Here is a 19,169-nt window from a genome sequence, read left to right on the forward strand (position 1 = left end):
TCAGAGTATGCTTCATTTCAAGCGTAACTATATGCTTGACTCAAGCATAGAGTTACGCTTTAGTTTTACCGGTGCAGTTCTAACGTTTTCCTGACGCCTCTTCCCTCAGAGCCTTGTTCTGTCAGTCGTATCCACCCACGCGCCACAGGGCTGCCCCATCGTCCTGGACAACGTCGTCTTCTTTGACTTCGAGGTGGTGCCCCAAGAGGGTAAGCAGGCCCCACCAGATGGTGACGCAGATTCGATTTCATAAAGCATTTATATACATAATCCTTTCGTAACCGTGCAAACTAAGTAGGGTAAAGTGCCGAACATGGATCGGGTTACCAAACATGGATCATTTCTGTTTGGGGGTCTATATCTGAAGACCGGGTGGCCAGATTTTTAATTTCTGTCTTTCCTTGCTTAGACTGACCCTTTGACTGTTCGATGTGAATCTGACAAGTTTGCAACTGCGTCTCTGTACTCTGCAGGGTTGCGTTTAGAAAGACACCTAAAACAGGCCCCCGAAAATCGATGGAAAAATGACGTTCAAAAAGGTGATTTTTGCACCCCTGATTCTGGGCCAAGCAATCACCGCAGTCACTTCAAAATTTTTCATCGTGCACTTTAGACGGACTACTTTGATATTTTGGGACTACTGAATGCATACCTTGCTTTGTGTCCAAACGCTGGTGGGGTGATCCATGATTGGACCACCCTAACCTAACCTTAGCAAAAATAGCCATATTTTCTTGTCCTCACAACTTCCAAAGTATACAAGCTAGAGGTACCATTTTTGGTAGACATATCACCAGTGAGGTAAACATCAACATTAGATTAAAAAATAGTAGTCAACCTATTCTTAATTTGGATATAGAGAAGATTATTTAAAAAGTGATCCATGTTTGGTAACCTTACCCTATTTTAGGCGTTTCAGAGGAAAGTAGCTAGTGGTTTTATTTGAGCATTAATAAGCTTTCCAAAAAAATACTTCGTAAGTGGCGGAATATTTTCCGGGAACGTGATATCACATTGAAACGAATGTGACAAAATGTCACGCTGCTTTGAGAATTGTCTCACGCTCGTTTTGAAGTTAATCAGCCATAAATGAGCTCATTCACATTCGAACGAGCGTGAACACATTTCTCAAAGGAGCGCGACTTAGTCACGCTTGTTCCAACGTGATGTCACGTTCCTGGAGTGAGGGTGTAACGAACGGTGTAGCTCGTTCATTGCAAATGATCCAGGAAGCGGAAGAAGGGGATAACTCAATTTTGGCCATTTTTCAGGAGAAACAAAAAACTGTTAGCAGGGAAAACTAAAACAAAACAAATGAATGTTGCACATGTTAATAATTTCAAAAAGCATTAGTAAAATTTTGGGAAAAAAATCAAAAGTGTAAGGTCACTCCGTAGAGGATTTCTGCGACTTATCACTTTCCGTTGAAATGGAAAACAGAGTCAGCTCACCTTATATTTCCTAAACAAATAGGAATTTGGAGACAAGTCAAGTGGGACAATAGTCTGCATGAAGTGTATGTTACTCTGGTGTATTTTTTGGACTTGGCTCTTTTTTCCAAATTGAAATTTAAAATTTAGGGGGGGTTAAGTTGAGTTGATTCTTTTTACACTAGATTCATAAAAACACAAGTTGAGTTATATCCTTTTGCCAATTTGTCAAACGGACTCATGAAGACTAAGGTTGAGTTATCTCCATTTTCCAATGAAATTTAGACTGTAAAAGGGGTTAAGTTGAGTTATACCCTTTTTCCAAGTGGATTTTCTCCTAAACTGCTTGGAATTCAGTCAAATAATTTGGTGTAATGATGTAAACCATTCTACGGCACAATAATAAAATAAAAACTCAATTTGGGGATAAGTCAAGTTATTCCCTTCTTCCGCTTCCTGGATCAAATGCTCAAAATACTTCGGAAAGCTATAAGCGTGTGTTCGCGTTGCAGGGGAGACGAAGGTGTACGTGTCGGTGCAGCGAGGCAGCGGCCGCTTCGAGGTGAGCGTGAAGGACCGCGTGATCTGCACTGGCCGCTCTGTTGTCATCTCGGAGCACGACGAGCCGCCCCTGGGCCCGGCCGCCGCAGTCCCGCCCGAAGACAGGTAAGGCACGGCTTGCACTCGGAACGTCTTTCGATGGAAGGCTCACGGATAGAACCTTCCTAAGTATTTTGAGCATACGTAAGCTTCAAACCAATAGCCAAATAGGTCTGACAGTGTAAGGTACAAAGTATTTAGTGTGTTAAAATAAGAGATTAGTTCGTAAATTACGAAGTATTTTCTTTTCAACAATATGTATGCTCAAAATACTTTGTTGTGACATTTTTTCTCTGCAAGGCCGCGAAAAGTTTATGAGCTTTTGAGAGTGCTGCACCAACACTCAAAAAAGTCTACGAAGCATTTGCTTTGTAACTACGAAGAAAATGGAGGCATTGTAGGCTTCCCATCATGAAGAAATGCTTCCTATGACGAAGGATTTGCTTCAGGATACGAAGCAATTTTTCCTGGATCTTACAGTGCCTTTGTTTTCTTAGTATTACGAAGCGATGCTTCGCAGACTTTTATTCGTGATCTAAGATGGAGCGCTTTTCTTCATAATAAAGATTAAATTCGACCGAATATCTTTAAGGTGCAATGACCTTTCAAAGGTAAGTCATCACGTCTGTACCACCGCAGGCCCTATGTAGAGAATTTCCGCCACAATATAGAGAATGTTCACTGTATGAATTTTTGAGTGATGTAGATCACTGAAGTATGTGTCCTAAGAACATGTCAGTTAATTTTTGAGTGTAGGATCTTGCGTGTGTGCTAATGGCCGAGCCTCGCGTCGCAGGGCGCAGGTGGACGCGGACGCCGTGTACGAGGAGCTGGGCCGTCGCGGCCTGCAGTGCCGCGGCGCGTACCGCAGCCTGGCGTGGCTGCAGCGGGGCGCGCGCGCCGTGCTGGGCGGCACCGCGAGCCGCGAGGACGACGAGCAGTGCGTCGAGGCGGTCCGCGCGCTGCAGCTGGAGACGCTGCTGCAGGTGGTGACGCTGGAGCGGTCCGAGGGGCGCCACGAGCTGCACGTGCCCAAGCGCATCCAGAAGGTCGTCTTCGAGCCGGCGCAAGGTGACCTCACCATTCATTGACAGGGCGTTCTTGCTGAAAACACCTTTCTTACACTGAGAAAAAGAGTTTTGATTTACCTATACCAAGAATATTCTTTTGCTTACTTAGAAGTCTTAAATCGGAAATCAGACCACTAGGTCTTACAAAATTGGTCTGAATTCTCAAATTTTTCAAGGGGTGACTCCGCTGAACCGTGTACGAAGTGCTATATATATTATTGGTATTATAGAGTATTATGGGTATTATTTCCAGTATTATATTTAGATAATTCTGTAATTTTTCATGGTTTTCTTCACAACCGTCAGTGAGTTTAAAACGAGAAGAATAAGAAGAATACAAGCGAAAACTAGGATTTTGGCTCGCGCTCCTGAGCCCCAAATACTCTTACTTTACATTTATAAATCGCTGAACTTGCTTGAGCTATAATTTTACTTTTAGTTTTATTTTAAAGCCAAAATGCACGACACATGCGGCTTTTGATTGTACTATGGATTCTAGTGTTATAGGTAGGTAGGTATTATTCTTGTATTATTGGGCTTTTGTACGAAGTATTTAGGAGTTTTTCGACTAGATTTCCCTAATTTGAGTCTCACTAATACTACCGCGATAGTGAAGGGTTCAAACTACCAGTAGGACGCATTTCCGGGTGTCAACCTCAGAAAAACTTTTCTGAAAGGGGTGTGCTATTTTCGCTCTGGCTTAAGGGGGGACCCTGGTGAAACTTTCAAGTAGGCTTCAAAATAATCCCAGGAAGTTGAAACTTTGCTTAATTATTAGGTTCATTATGGTGAGTTCCCAAAACAAAATTCAATCCAAAATGTTGAACGGTCTCTGAGAAAAGTGGCTTTTTAGTGTTTTTTGGAGCGTTGGGGAAAAATCTTCCTGCGTCTTTCATTGGGACGGAAAGTCTTGAAATTTTTTTTGGGTTATCCTAAAGATGTATTGAAGAGATTTTAGTGACGGAATTTTCAAATTCAACTTCTGTCCTGAGATATGAGTTTTCAAATTTTAACATTTGAAAAAAAAGTGATTTTTTTCCCTTTTTTCAAACTTCTAGGTGTGTTTTTAAAAAAGTAGGGCTGATATCAAGATTCCGTCACTAAAATTTGTCAACAAGTCATCAATGATCAGAGTCCATGCAAGACGACTCATGTAGGTGTCAACCAGGAACGCAGGAAGTCTTTCTACGACAAAATTTTTTGTCGACTGAGCAAAGCTGTGAAGTTGAGCGTACAAGCCAACAACAACTGATCTCAATGTTATTTCCTTCCAAATGATAAAGAAACTACCCACTTAGCTTAAAAGTGTTCAACCTGTTGAATCTGAAACCTTCTATGCACATTTTTATCTATGAACTTTGAAAATACAATTTATTGGAATTTTGGCGATTTTTTCACCAGGGTCCCCCCTTAACAAGAATATATGTGTGAAGGTACGGTTGTCCTTGTTGCCGCCAGTGCTGCCGGCGGGCTCGCAGGACGCGCTGCACTTCGACTTGCTGCGGCGCTGCGTCAGCCTGTGCTCGCCGCGCGGCCGCCTGGCCGTGGTGCAGGTGGACACGCAGCCCTTGCCGCTGCCGGCCGCCTTCCCGCCCATCCTGGTGCAGACCAGGGCGTTCCTCGCGTACGCGGAGGCCGCCGCCAAGGACCTGGAGCACCTGTGCTCGCTGGCGCTGCAGCTCGCGTCGCTGCAGGGCCGCAGCCCCTTGCTGGTGGCGGCCGTCGCGGGGCGCAGCGCGCTGCCGGACGCCGTGGCGAGGACCGCGCAGCAGCAGCTGCCCGACGTGAGTGCGACACACTGGGGCAGGAGACCGGTGCACTGTGGGCCAGACGAGGGGTCCACCACTCTACAAATCGAAAGAGCGTACATTGTATGCTCTAACTGGAGCATGCCTGCAAGCACGCTCTAGCTGGCGCGCTGGCGCATGCCTGCCAAGCTTGCACTTACTTGCATACATGCCATGTACACGCTAACTGAAGCATGCATCTTGTGCATAAGGGATAGGGAGTTGCCTGCATCAGGAAGCGTGTACATGGCATGTATGCACTAGCAGGGGGCGGCAACGGCCTAGGAAGCGCGTGAAGCCATGCGCGAGTCAGGTGCATTGGTTACTTATTTTGCTTCGATTGTAAGATCTAGCCCGTTGATTGCAAAACGCTTTGCACATATCAAAAGAGCACAAAATTTGGGGTGCATTAGGCCTAGTAGACTGCCCGATACTTCCAATTCAACCGAACACAAGAGTGGAACAATTTACATCAACATGGTGCATTCGAGTTTTTCCTAAATTTTGTGATTTCTCGTGTTTTTAGGTGTTTTCACTGCACCTTAATATCAGGTAAGGTGAGAGTTTGGAGAAGAGCAATTAGCCTAATGCACCCTAAATTTCAAGCCCTTTCCATCGGTGCAAAGCGTTTTGAAGAACACAGTCTAGTTTTCATAATCTCGAACAAGTGCGCAACCTCTGCACTGACGGCGCGAGCATCGCTTCACGCTCTTCCTAGGCCGTTGCCACCACCTGGCACTAGTAAGTGCATGCTTGGCAGGCATGCGCTAGCTAGAGCGTGCTTGCAGGCATGCTCCAGTTAGAGCATACAATGTACGCTCTTCGATTTGTAGAGCACTCAGCTCAGGAGTGTACACAGGATTACTAACCAGTGACTACATACAATAATACTCAAAAACTCTATAATGTTGGCCATATAAGAGCATTTTTGTTCTTAATAAGAAAAACCCTTAAAATCCTATAAAAACTGCGGAAATTGCAGTTTCGGCGTGTGATTACCAATGATTACCGGATGAAGTGTACACGATTACCACATGGAGACATACTAAGCTAGGGAGGCGCAAGGTGGCGCTCGGCGGTACTAGGTCTCGAGCGATCCTGCGAGAGAGAGAGGTCCGATATAACCTCTGAGCATTTGAAATAAGCTGTTTTTAGAAAATCAGACCAAAAGTCGTTCTTCTATAGCATTATATGTTATCATAAAAACATTCATCAACCCCGACCACACCGCAGTGTCGGCGCAAAGTGGTTAAGAAAGTCGCCATAGCTGTCTGTCTCACTCCCACAATATCTCGATAGCTGGTACGGGAGCCTGTTTCCGAGTCCAGCCAAGTTCAAAGGCCCATTTCGATCAAAAAAATTAAACGTCGTCAATCCTCGATTCTTCAGGATTACGTGGGTACCAAAACCATGGCGATAGGTGCACCCACAGACCCGTCAAGTGGGTAAGAAGTGTACAGTGTCACCAGACCTTGCGACTCCCCTACTTAGTATGTCTCCATGATTACCAGATTGGTGACCCCTCACTCTAAAAAATAATGGCATTTCTACAGCTCAAGGCCAGGCAACCGGTGGAGGCGGCCGAAATTCGAGACGCGTTTTGAACTCCAGAGTCGCTTTATGGTACTCGAACCGTGATCCCCACCAATGGATTGCTCTCCCACTGAGGAATCCTTTGGGGGGTCACACGAAACACCGGCACTGCCTCTGCTTCCAGCTGCATGTTCGCGTGGGCAGCGCGGCCGACGTGGTGGACAGCGCCACCCTGGATGCCGTGCGCCGCCAACGCGGCCTCCTGCTGGCCGAGCTGCCGCCAGGTAGGGCTGTAAACACTTAATTCTTGTTTTCAAACGGATTTTTCTCATCATTTTCGTATTTTTGTGTTTTCCGTTAAAGCAGTATATTTTTGTTCCAGAATTATCTTTTTTTCTTCTAACTCAGTGATTTGCCGTTTGCGAACATCAATGATTATTTTTAAACTTTGCGCAAATTTTCCATTCTAAAACGGCTGGACTTTTATCAGTGTGGGGAATTGGCAGTGCACCACGCCGCTTTGTCGCCAGGCTTCTCCCCTCCCCCCGAGCTGCGGCTGCTGCTGAGCGTGCGGCAGGGCGGGCGGCGGTACGCGCTGCTGAAGCACGCCGAGGCCGTGGACCTGGGCAGCGAGGTGCTGCACGTGGAGGGCGGCGAGGCCGCGCTGCCGCTGGAGCGCCTGCTGCTCTGCCGCACCGGCGAGGCCTACCTCGTGTTCCGCGGCGTGCCCATGCTGGCCGTGCCCGACGTCCTCAGCACGCTGGCAGCGGCCCCTGGCGGCCACCGCGCGCACTGCGTGTTCCTGCAGGTGGGGAAGGAGCGTCGAATCAGGATGGGTTTGGATCGAATCAGGATGGATTCGAATCGAATCAGGATGGATTCGAATTGAATCAGGGTGGATTATGGAATCGAATCAGGATGGATTCGAATTGAATCAGGATGGATTCGAATCGAATCAGCGATGGGTTCGAATCGAATCAGGATGGGTTCAAAACGAATCAGGACGGGTTCGAAACGAATCAGGTTGGATTCGAATCGAATCAGGATGATCTCGAATCGAATCAGGATGGGTTCAAACCTTATTAGGTTGGATTCGATCCGAATTAGGTTGGATTCGAACCGAATTAGGTTGGGTTCGAATCGAGTCAGGACAGATTCTAATGGAATCAGGATGGATTTGAACGGAATCAAATTATACGCCAAATGCAACCATTTGGCGCCCTACAATGTAGAACAGAGCAAGGCGACAGAAGCGCCCAGTTCGAGGTTCGAGGGCATGCCAAATTTGGAGAGTGGAGTTAGCGCGGGAGCTAGGGGCAAACGAAGTGAGGCACCCCTCGGATTCGATTCGAACACGGCAAGTAAGGGAGGGTGGGGTACAATGGGACACGGGGCACAATGGGACACTGTCAAATTAGCCACCTTGCGGTGTTCGTAGGATCTGCGGGTTACGCTCGATTATAGGCCAGCAGTTGCCATGTTAGTTTCACAAGGCGGGAACTCTATTCGACTGAGCGTTCTCTCGGCAGGTCGACGCAAAGTGCGAATGTAAGAAAAACTAGGCAAAACTAGCAAGACCGGAGAATTTTGTTTTTCCTCTAGCATTTAAAGTATTTGTCACACGTTCGTGGCGAGTTCACCAGTGCGTTCGTTGGTCTTTTGAGGTTCAGCGAGACTTGTCTGGGCGCTCTGGCTTATGGGGTTAAAGAGCTAGAGCGTGTCCAGTCCAGCGTGTCGTTCGGGGCACAATGGGACACCCTCGTTTGGGGCACAATGGGACGTGTTAATCAAAGGGCTTTCAAGTTTTGGTTGTAGTTTACGTATAAATGAAGCCAAACCATACGTTAATTATGTTATTCATAAGAATTTTGGCATCACACATTTCTTTTGTGCTTTTTATTGTATTTAACACTGCACATTATTTATTTGTTACACATCTTACTCCGGTATTTTTTTTTTAAAGGCAACCAGTAACGTTAGTTCTTTTTTAAAATAGTTCGTGACGAAAATAGATCAAAACCTATTGCCCACAATTTTTTTAATGCTCCTTCGCTTTATTTTTAGCTTATATAAGGGTGTGTCCCAATGTGCCCCGAAGCTGTCCCATTGTGCCCCAGCCCGGGGCACAATGAGACAGGTGACGCTCTTTGGCAAAATGTCTCCACAGACCAAAAATGCCGTAGAATCAATTTTTTGTTGAAATAAAAGTTATAGATAAATAAACGAAGAACATTTTGAGCTGTCGGGAGACATTCTAGCTCCAACGGTCTCGGATCTAGGCCAAAAACAAAAAAAGCGTCCCATTGTACCCCACCCTCCCTTAACAGTGTCCGGGTTTCCCAGGCGCACCCTGGCTAAACAGTTCTTTTTTCCAGGGTGGGCTTCCAGGGAAATCCGCACCCTTAAGACCTTACGAAGTATTTTGAGCATACATATAACAAACTAAAATACCCTGTTATACGAAGAAATAGTTCGTAAATTACGAAGTATTTTCTTTGTAAGCTTACGTAATGCTCAAAATACTTTGTTATTCAAACTACTTTTCTTTGTAAGGCCCAAAATAGTTTGTAAGGTTTTCTCAGTGCGGACTCTTTTTCTGTCTGCTGTGAAACTAAAACCCTTGACTCGCACACAGGACGCCGGCGCGCCCCCCTTCGCCCTGGACACGCCCATGTACGCGGCGCAGCTGCGCCTGGGGCTGCGCGTCAACATCCTGCAGGGCGGCCGCTGGGGCTGGCTGCCGCGCGTGCATCTGGCCAACCTGAGCGGCGGCGGCGAGGACGGGCCGCGCCTGCAGCGCACCCGGCAACTGCACATGGACAGCCTGCAGGTCAAGGGAAAACAACTCCAATAGAAATTGCGCACTAAAATTCATGGACAATCTCGGATTTTAGTCAAATTTCTTCAAAGTTCATGAAACTTTAGCGAAACTCATAGAAGTTCTTCAAAAATCAGTGAATTTCTACTGATATTCAATGAAATTTGGCTGCACTTCATTGAAATTCATCCAAAATTTGTGTGGATTTCAGAAATTCGTACACTGGAACTCAAAGTTATTTCTCCTTGCTGCAGGTCCGGTGCCTGGGCGTCAACCCTTACAGTGACGCGGCCGAGGACGGGCGCACGGCCGTGGGGCTGCTGGACTACGCGGGCGTGCGCGCGGCCGGCGTGCGCGTGATGGGCGTGTGCGCGTCGAGCGCGGGGCCGCTGCAGCCCGACGCCGTGCTGGAGTGGGCCGTGCCGCCCGGCTGGGCCGACGAGGCCGCCGCCACCGTGCCGCTCGCCTACGCCACGGCCGCGCACGCGCTGCACCAGCAGGTTGGTGCGGGGCACTGCTAGAAAAAGTGTGGATAGTACAACAAAAGTACAACACAAAGTGTACAATAAAAGTACAACAGGGATTGTAGAAAGTACAACGAGATTTGTACTAACCACAACGAGCCCTGGACTGCACAGCACTCCTCATGCCGGTTCCATTGTACTTTGTACAACAATTGTTGTACACTAACAAATGTACACTAAATTCCTGATAAAAAATTTGCCAGAAATTTGTGTACTTTTGTTGTGGTTATTTCCTGCAGTGGGCTGGGGTGGCTCGGGCTGCTGCTTCTGCAGGGGTCAGCCTTTGACCAAAATTATACACTAATTGAGTGTAAGTGTACACTGTTAAGAAAAATCTTGAAAAGTGACGCCAGGGCCTCACCTAACCTAAAAGGCGCATGGTAACGAAGGCGGTAAAAAAAATTACCGCCCTCTACGGGCGGGATCCATTTTTTACCGCCTTTCCAAGGGCACCCTTTTTAAGGGCGGTAAATTTACCACCTTTCACCACTGTACCGCCTTAAGGGGGCTCATACGTGTTAAAAGCACTTCTTTAAAAAAAAATTTGATGTAGATGGATTAAGATTTTACAATTTCTGTGTTAAAATCCTTTTAGATAATTGAGTAAGCTTCATTTTGGCTTAAGGAAAAGTGACTTTGGACATTTTTTGGAGATTTAGTCGAAACGTTTAAAATTTTGCTTCTCGTAAGATTTTGTTCGCATACTTGCTCAGATCTGTGGGGAAAAAATCAGGGAGACTCATCCCCAGTAGTGTCATAGAATTGACTAGAATGGGCTTTATATCTGCAATATTTTTCAAAAAAAAATAAAAACAATTTTTTTAACAATTTTTTAAACAAATTTTTCAACAAAAAATTGTTTTTATTTTTTTTTCTTGAAAACTATTGCAGATATAAAGCCCATTCTAGTCAATTCTATGACACTACTGATAATGAGTCTCCCTGATTTTTTCCCCACAGATCTGAGCAAGTATGCGAACAAAATCTTACGAGAAGCAAAATTTTAAACGTTTCGACTAAATCTCCAAAAAATGTCCAAAGTCACTTTTCCTTAAGCCAAAATGAAGCTTACTCAATTATCTAAAAGGATTTTAACACAGAAATTGTAAAATCTTAATCCGTCTACATCAAAATTTTTTTTTTTTTTTAAAGTGCTTTTAACATGTATGAGCCCCCTTAAGACACATTTATCATGGTCTTGGTAAATCTGTCAAACTTCTTGACGCGTTAAGAAGTTCACAGTGAAACCAAGACCCAGTTTCTAGGGCAAAAAAAGACGCTTAAACCCCAAGTCGATAGTGAAAGATTCCGGTAGCTTTTCTAACAGAGGTCGCGCACCATTACCACCAAATTGAGCAGGTGGACATCATGACATCCCAGTTTCTGGTGGGATGACGGTTCGAAAACTGTCATGGTGTTTCCAGAGGCTTGTTTCACGCGCCTCGGGGGCTGTGACACTTAAAAACAGATTCATGTCTTCCTAGATTCTGGGTGAAAGAAAACGCCCCAGAAACTGAGTTTTGGATTTACTGGGATTCTCACGCCGTGTCCGTTGACAGCTGTTCGTCCGGCGCGGGGAGCGCGCCCTGGTGGTGGACGGCGCCTCCGCGCTGGGCCACGCCGCCATCGCGCTGCTGCTGCGCGCGCAGTGCCGCGTGGTGGCCACGGTCAAGGACCGCCAGGAGGAGGCCGCCCTGCGCGCCCAGTTCCCCCACGCCGCGCTGGACACGGTCGTCGGCACCGCCAGGGACTTCCCGGCCGCGCTGGCCAGCCGCTTCGGCGCCAGGGGCTGCGTGGACGTGGCGCTGACGCAGGGCGGCGGCGAGGCCTTCAAGAGCGTCTTCGGCATCATGAACAAGTTCAGCCGCCTGGTACACGTGGGTGCCGGCCTCACGGATGTTGGCAGCAGCGTGGGTGAGCACACGGTCAAGGAAAATGGCAGAGTTCGACGCGTCCTAATAAAATCATCTTTACCGCCAGAGTAGATCCAAGACAATCTTGACTGATAATGTCAATTCATGAACACTATTAGATTAGGTACCTCTGCAGTTATGATGCTTCTAAATCTGCACTGACAGTTGAGATTGTCTTTGCTCTGGCAGTTAGGATTGTCTTGGATCTGCTCTGATAGTTAGGATTATTCTATTAGGACGCATCGAGTTCATCGTGGTCTCATTCTCACTCCAGGAACGTGACATCACGTTGAAACTAATTTGACAAAATGTCACGTTCCTTTGAGCATTTGTCACATTCGTTTGGCTGTGAATCGGCCATAAATAAGCTTACGCACATTTAGACGAATGTGAGACAATGCTTAAAGGAACGTGACATTTTGTCACACTCGTTCCTACGTGATGTTACGTTCCTGGAATGAAAGTGCTGTAAGCCTTCTCGAATATCAGAAATCAAAAGGGAAATAGATCCGAGGGTTTCTCGCTCAGAAATGTAGAGACGCACTCTGACCTGACTAACTATTTTGGGCTTTACAGACAAAAGTAGCTTGTGATAACCAAGTATCTGTAGCATACTGTAAGTTCGCAATAAAAATACTTCGTCGCGCACCATTCTGTTGTATGTCGTGCAGGTCTGTCCAACTTCCTCCTCAACGTTTCGGCGTACTCCTTGGCTTGGGACTGGCCGCTCAAGGCGCGCCAGGACACCAAGAGACGCGTGCAGGAAGTGGTGCGCGCCGCCATCGAGGACGGCACCGTGCGGCCCCTGCCCTTCCACGCGGCTCCCCTGCACACGCTGGCCGGGTCGCAGAGGCACGTATCCAAGTGCTTTCCTGTGTTGCTGTCCAGTGTTCTTCAACGAACTTGACGTCATATTCGTTGTAATTTGAATTTTGTCTCAAAAACTCTCCACAAGGTGATCTGAAACTTTTGAATTTTTTCACAATTGGTTCGTGCTTATGGGTTTTTGACGAATATCTGTTTGCATCATTGAGTTGTTGCGTTTCAGTTTTTCCCTGCCAACAGGTTTTTGTTTCTCCAGACCGAGTAGCTCCTTCATCCGCTTCACGGGACAGATTGCAGCCTGCAGCTTGGCCTGCAGCAGCAGTCTCACTGTCGTCTAACTGCAGCAACCTGCAGCAGCAGTCTCACTGTCGTCTAAATGCAGCCTGCAGCAGCAGTCTCACTGTCGTCTAGCTGCAGCAGCGGTCTCACTAACGTCTAACTGCAGCCTGCAGCCGCAGTCTCACTGTCGTCTAACTGCAGCCTGCAGCCGCAGTCTCACTGTCGTCTAACTGAAGCAACCTGCAGCAGCAGTCTCACAGTCGTCTAACTGCAGCAGCGGTCTCACTGACGTCTAACTGCAGCCTGCAGCCGCAGTCTCACTGTCGTCTAACTGAAGCAACCTGCAGCAGCAGTCTCACAGTCGTCTAACTGCATCAACCTGCAGCAGCAGTCTCACTGTCGTCTAAATGCTGCCTGCAGCAGCAGTCTCACTGTCGTCTAGCTGCAGCAGCGGTCTCACTGACGTCTAACTGCAGCCTGCAGTCGCAGTCTCACTGTCGTCTAACTGCAGCAAGCTGCAGCAGCAGTCTCACTGTCGTCTAACCGCAGCAACCTGCAGCAGCAGTCTCACTGTCGTCTAAATGCAGCCTGCAGCAGCAGTCTCACAGTCGTCTAGCTGCAGCAGCGGTCTCACTGACTTCCAGCAGCCTCGCTGTCGTCTAACTGCACCAGCAGTCTCACTGTGGACGTGTGCGCAGGCGCGTGGCGGAGGGCGCGGGCAAGGTGGTGCTGTCCGTGACCTCGGACGGCCGCAGCGCCCCGCCGTTGGACGCGAGCCGCGGCTGCCTGGTGGTGGCCCCGGCCGCCAAGGCCGTGTCCCTGGCTGAGTGGCTGCTGTCCATCGGCGCCAGGGACGTCAGCCTGGCCCCCAGCACGGCGGTCGGCGCGGCCAGCGCGTGGCTGGCGCGTCGCTCGGCCCAGCTCGCCGCGCACTACGGCGCCACGGTGCGCGCGCTGCAGCCTGCCGGCCCACAGCAGCTCGTCGAGGTAGGCACCAGAATGATTACAAGGCAAGGAGCAAACAACAGTGAAAAATTTTGTACAGTCACCTCTGGTCAGCTGTCCCGGTTTGGCCACTGGTTAGCTGTCCCAGAGACATCCCCACCACCACCACCGGCCGCCGAGACATTACCGGCTATCCCCGGTCCTGAGGGGGTAAACACTCGAAGAAATCGTGTACAGAGTACTCGGTATTATGCGGTATTACAGGGTATTACGGGGACATTACACGTGTATTGGCACTAAAATGCCAAAATTTGGCACATTTGGCCCAAAAATGGTATTACAATTACGTGTATTACGCGTAATACACCGTTTTTTGTGTACAGGGTATTACACGAGTGTTAACCCCCTCGCCCGGTCCCGGGTCGGCCGGCCCCCCTGCCCGGCCCCTGGTAAGCTGTCCCCTGCGCCTCCCGGGTATCGGGACAGGTTACCATTTCACGTTCAAGTTTTCACGACGTCATTCCGATGTTATTTCATCGTTAGTTCACGTTATTTCACGGGAAAAGTTCGCCAAAATTCAAGCTGTTTTCCCTCGTAAAGAATGAAAACGATTTCAGAGCGAAAGGGCGAAACTAACTAAAGGACAGCCTAAACCCGAAATATTAGTTCCAAAAAAAAAAGTTATAGGCCGAGATATGGCTTATTTAAGCTTAACTTGAGCAATCACGAATTCGGGTATTTTGGCCTGATTTTACCCTTTTCATGGTAGATGGCTAAATTTGGTCACTTCGTGTAAAATTGGCCATGAAACAAGAATGTGACCATGGATTTTACCATCGTGTAATATCTACAGTGTAAACCCCCCCAAAATACCCTACAAAGCACCCCACACTGAAATTCGAAGCGTGAGACATATGACCGATTTTCGGTGATACGAAAAGAATGACCGAAAAACGGTCATGCACAAATGTATCACCGAAAAAGGGTCATACTTAAATGTATGACCAAAAAGAAGGTCAGACATCAGCGAGACCGTCTATTGTTTAGCTTGGGGATATATCATCCTACTATAAAGTATGACCATTTTTCGGTCATACATCGAAGTATGACCCTTTTTCGGCCTTACATTTCAGTATGACCCTTTTTAGGTCGTACATTTCAGTAAGACCCTTATAGGGGTCAAAAGTCTGACCTTTCTATTTTCAGTGCATTTGATTTTGCTCTTCCTTCCCTCCTCCCCGCAGGCGGCCGGCCGGCAGTCGCCCCTGGGGCTGGTGGTGACTCTGGAGCAGCCCGCCGAGCGCGTGCGTGCGCTGGACGCGGCGACGCGCGCGCCGCGCTGCACGCTGGTGGCGCTGGCGGAGGGCAAGCAGGACCTGGGCGCGCTCCTGGACGTGGTGCGGCGTCGCAAGGACGACGGCCTGCCCGGCGTGCTCGCCGTCATCGGGGACCTCCCCACGGACGTGCGCACCGTGCCGCTGGCCGAGGTGAGCGAGCGTCCGCGCACTGTAAAACCAAACGTGGACAACTCCACATTTGAAATGCAGAGGTGTGGAATTTTCCGTACTTCCGTACCATTTTCGTCTGCACATTTTCCGTACAAAAGTATGGAATTTTTTTACAGTGATGTGTGCTCTAGAGGGACTGAGGGACTGTACTTGGAAAGAGCGCTCTCAGAGACAGGCTCAGAAAGAGACATTGAAAATGTTGCCTTCTTGCAGGGGAATAAAGCTATCTTTTTCCTGCCGTCAAGAAATTTCAGACAAGATTAGGCAGAAGTTAACTAACAGTAAGTGGTTCTGAAATTCCTGGTTGTTTCAGAATTCTATAGGAGCGTGCTTTCAATTATACTCCCCCACAGCGAAGTACCGTAAACTGGGGTATTTTGAGATAGTTTCACTGGTAAATCTAAAGCGTAACTCTTTGCTGGAGTCAAGCATAAAGTTACGCTTGAAGACGTTACGCTTGAAAGGAAGCATACACCTGGAACTCCCCTATGCATTTAGATAGGGGGAATCTTGGCGGGTGAGCCTGTTACGCTTGATTTCAAGCGTAAATTGATAACGCCTGAACACTACGCGTCAGTTTAGTTTTTGCCTGAGTGATTTAAGACACATGATCTTAAACTACCGAATTATAGTCTGGGGGTTTGGAGTAAGCCTCAAGTTTCTTTAAAACTGTCTCAATTTACCCCAAAATTGCCTCAATTTACCCCAAAATTGCCTCAATTTACCCCAAAATTGTCTCTTTTTACCCCAAGATTGCTTCTATTTACCCCGAAATTGTTTTTTCTTACCCCAGAATTGTTTCTATTTACCCCAAAACTGTCTCTCTGTACCAATCGTCTTGAGTATACAGTCCTAAGCACACATTCGGCAGTGCATTCGCGGGGTCCGTTTTTGACGGCCGCCTTGGCTTCCTGCAGGCCCTGCGCTGCGCGAGCGACTCCGGCGTGCACACGGTGGAGGCGATGCAGATGGCGGCGGCGGACGGTGCCCACCACGCCGGCAGCCCCGGCAGGAATGACGGCGGCCTCGGCGGCGGCGCGCTGTCGGACTTGCTGCCCGACTCGGTGGAGGCGCTGCGCAGGCTGGGCCAGGCCCTGCAGGACGGCGTGGCCACGCGCGTGCTGCCGTCCCTCATCGGCGGCGGCTCCAAGGACCGCCGGAACAAGGAGGTTCGCGCGCTGTGTTAATTGGAATGGCGGAATCCGTAGCAAGTCTACACGGAAAGTGAATCTGATTTCACGATCAACACGCTTCAAACCTTACACGCTTAAAACCTTACGAAGTATTTTGAACATACAAGCAACAACCTAACCTAACCACATGGTTCTGCACGCCTCGTCCTCGTCAGGTGCCGCCCGTGTTCTTGGTGGCCGGCTTGGGCGACTCGCCGGCCAGGGAGCTGAGCTCCGTGGCGCGCTACATGTACGCCTCGGCCGTGGTGGTGTCTCCGCCGCGCGGCGCGTCGACCGTGGAGGAGGCGGCGGCCGCCGTGGCCGAGGCCGTGGAGCGCGCGCAGCCCAGCGGCCCCTACACCGTGGCGGGCCGCGGCTGGGGCGGCTGCGTCGCCCTGGAGGTGGCGCGAGTGTTGGCGCAGCGCCGCGGCTGCCACGTGACCGCCTTCCTGCTGGACGCCTCGACCAACGCCATGCAGGCCGCCGTCAGGCCCCTGCAGAGCCAGCCGGGCGGGCTGGCCACCGCCCTGCTCAAGTACCTCCTCAAGCTGGACCGCAAGGTGGGCAGGCGTCACGCTAAATGTTTTACAATTTGAATTCTGTTCGCGGTGATGCATAATTTTAAACTAATGTGACGTTTTGCATAAATTTGTGCTCGCATTTGCTTAAATTTGTGCATTTTTACGCATGCAAATTCCACGTATGCTCAAAATCGTGCAAGTTACATTATAAAGGGGTCACGCTCGCTTCAAGGCCCCAACGGTACTTTGATGGTGATTCATAGCTGGGGAGCCTCAGACAGAAACTTCCTGGAACTCAAAATCTAAGATTTGCCTAGCTGTTTTCGGTGTACCCTATATTTCAGACTCCCTCCAAACTTATACCTGAGCACCGATCACATCCGCTTCGATTGTTCAAAGACCCTCTACTTAAAACGAAAGAGAGGGTCCATACTCAGATTTTCCTCTGCTCCCTCCACTTAAACTAATAAACGGATTTGTTACGAATCGCCCCACTCTCCCTTACCACCCCCTCCACGTGCTGGGTGTGTTTGCAGGCCGAGGAACGCGTTTGCCGCGCGTCCTCCTGGCCGGCGCAGGTCCGGGAGGCGCTGGGCCGCGACGACGCCGTGCTGGAGGCGGCCCTGGACTGCGTGCACCGGCGCGTCCAGGGCCTCGTCGACTACCAGCCCGCGCGCCGAGGCCCCCTCGACCCCAAGGTGGCCGTCACCCTTATCAGCAAGCAGCCCTACCACCTCGAGTCGCCCACAGTCACGGAGGTAGGCTCAGCTTTCATGCACACTATCAATGGACATTTATTTGTTCACAGAATCAGGAACAATGCAGATGTTCAACTGGCTCAGAACAATTATTGTGAATGCTTATGCACCACTTTGCTCATGATCGGACGCAAAAATGCATATGAACAAATTCTAGGGACAATATTGCAACCAAAGTGGAAACGTTTTTAAGCGTTACCAAATGTACACATAACTTTCCATGGCTTTTAAACAATTCAATGTATAGCTGTCCACAAATTTGCCCATCGGAAGGACGCATCACTTTGCCTCCAGACCTTGGGGACAAAGAAAGTCAATAGCTTAAGGACATATTTCTTGAATTTGCTACAGACTTTTTAGCAGATGATACGTTCACGTATCAGCGTGCTTGTACTCTCGTGCAGAGAGTACCGAGTTTCCGGCTAGCCAGGCAGCAGTTGCCTCGTTGCGTGACTAGCAAGCCTAGAAGAGGTCGAGCGCCTCGCTGGCAAGGCAGCGGCTGGCTGGCCTGCCAAGAAGAATATGAGCGGAGGGCCCTCAGCGTGCCGCGCCGTCGCGCCGCGCCGCGCCGCGCGCCGCACAATGAATCGGGGCGCCTGCGGGGGCTCGGGTTGAGCGCGCGTAGAACCTCGACACCCAGTTATCTAGTTCTCATAAAGTGCGTCCCTCACGTTGCGCGCTATGCCGCTCCCCTTCCTCTCGTCACGAGACACTGGTATAGCACGCATCGCGCAGCAGCCCCCCGCGCCCCTTCCTCTGCCGAGACGCCACGTCCACCGCGCCCCGCCACACCCCGCAACAGTCCAAACACACACACACCCACTTGAACCTTGAGTGCGTAGAACGCATAGTGCAGCGCCCCCCCGAACCCCTGCCCCTCTCGAGAAGCGGCGCGCCGGCAGTCGGCAGTGCACGCCACTCATGCTTATCTTGAGCGTCTCGGGTTCGGGTGTCGCAGGCCGCGGCCGGCCGGCCCTGCTTGGAGATGAGGCTGGCACGCTGCGTCCGGCGAGGCATCCCGCCCTAGTACCGAAAACAACTTTTACGGGTGTGGAGTATTCATGTGATTAGCCACCAAATTGTGCATCCTCGCTTTGAAACAACGAAAATGATACCCAACACAAGTGGTATCCGACATATGAGTGTCCCACCGACATTGCGAACATGTTTAACACAAAACAATGGCACGTTAGGACATCCAAAAGTTAAAATAATATTTACATTTTCGTGAATTATTATGCGTAAGAAATTTGTCAAATGAACAGTTCCGAGTGTTTACTCTTTCAAATTAATTCACAAAATGTCACTCATCATCGTCAAATTTTTCTACTAATAGTGGAGATAAAAACATCACACATTTAAGTAAACATTCTCATTAGTATCATCTGCTTTCACGTTAGCGTTAGCGTTAACGTTTTTTTATGGACTTTCTTGTGAACTTCATTACGGACATATTTGTCCACATTTGTGCACAATTTAGCTCTTA

At 49.1% G+C, this 19,169-nt stretch overlaps 1 protein-coding gene across 1 annotated transcript in view; it reads left to right on the forward strand.

Moving 5' to 3' along the window:
* LOC117642648 (fatty acid synthase-like) overlaps positions 1-19,169 on the forward strand; it is a 36,693-nt gene that overhangs the window by 16,085 nt on the left and 1,439 nt on the right. Inside the window, exons 16-30 of the mRNA XM_034381060.1 lie at positions 110-209; positions 1,943-2,096; positions 2,827-3,101; positions 4,559-4,884; positions 6,605-6,704; positions 6,951-7,228; positions 9,056-9,250; positions 9,493-9,738; positions 11,322-11,676; positions 12,347-12,527; positions 13,478-13,766; positions 14,969-15,211; positions 16,150-16,401; positions 16,581-16,964; positions 17,462-17,683. Coding sequence (XP_034236951.1) covers positions 110-209; positions 1,943-2,096; positions 2,827-3,101; positions 4,559-4,884; positions 6,605-6,704; positions 6,951-7,228; positions 9,056-9,250; positions 9,493-9,738; positions 11,322-11,676; positions 12,347-12,527; positions 13,478-13,766; positions 14,969-15,211; positions 16,150-16,401; positions 16,581-16,964; positions 17,462-17,683 — 3,600 coding nt within the window. The remainder of the gene's footprint in view (positions 1-109; positions 210-1,942; positions 2,097-2,826; positions 3,102-4,558; positions 4,885-6,604; positions 6,705-6,950; positions 7,229-9,055; positions 9,251-9,492; positions 9,739-11,321; positions 11,677-12,346; positions 12,528-13,477; positions 13,767-14,968; positions 15,212-16,149; positions 16,402-16,580; positions 16,965-17,461; positions 17,684-19,169) is intronic.

Source organism: Thrips palmi, unplaced genomic scaffold (assembly GCF_012932325.1).
Source record: "Thrips palmi isolate BJ-2018 unplaced genomic scaffold, TpBJ-2018v1 HiC_scaffold_16, whole genome shotgun sequence".
NCBI classification, from domain to species: domain Eukaryota; kingdom Metazoa; phylum Arthropoda; class Insecta; order Thysanoptera; family Thripidae; genus Thrips; species Thrips palmi.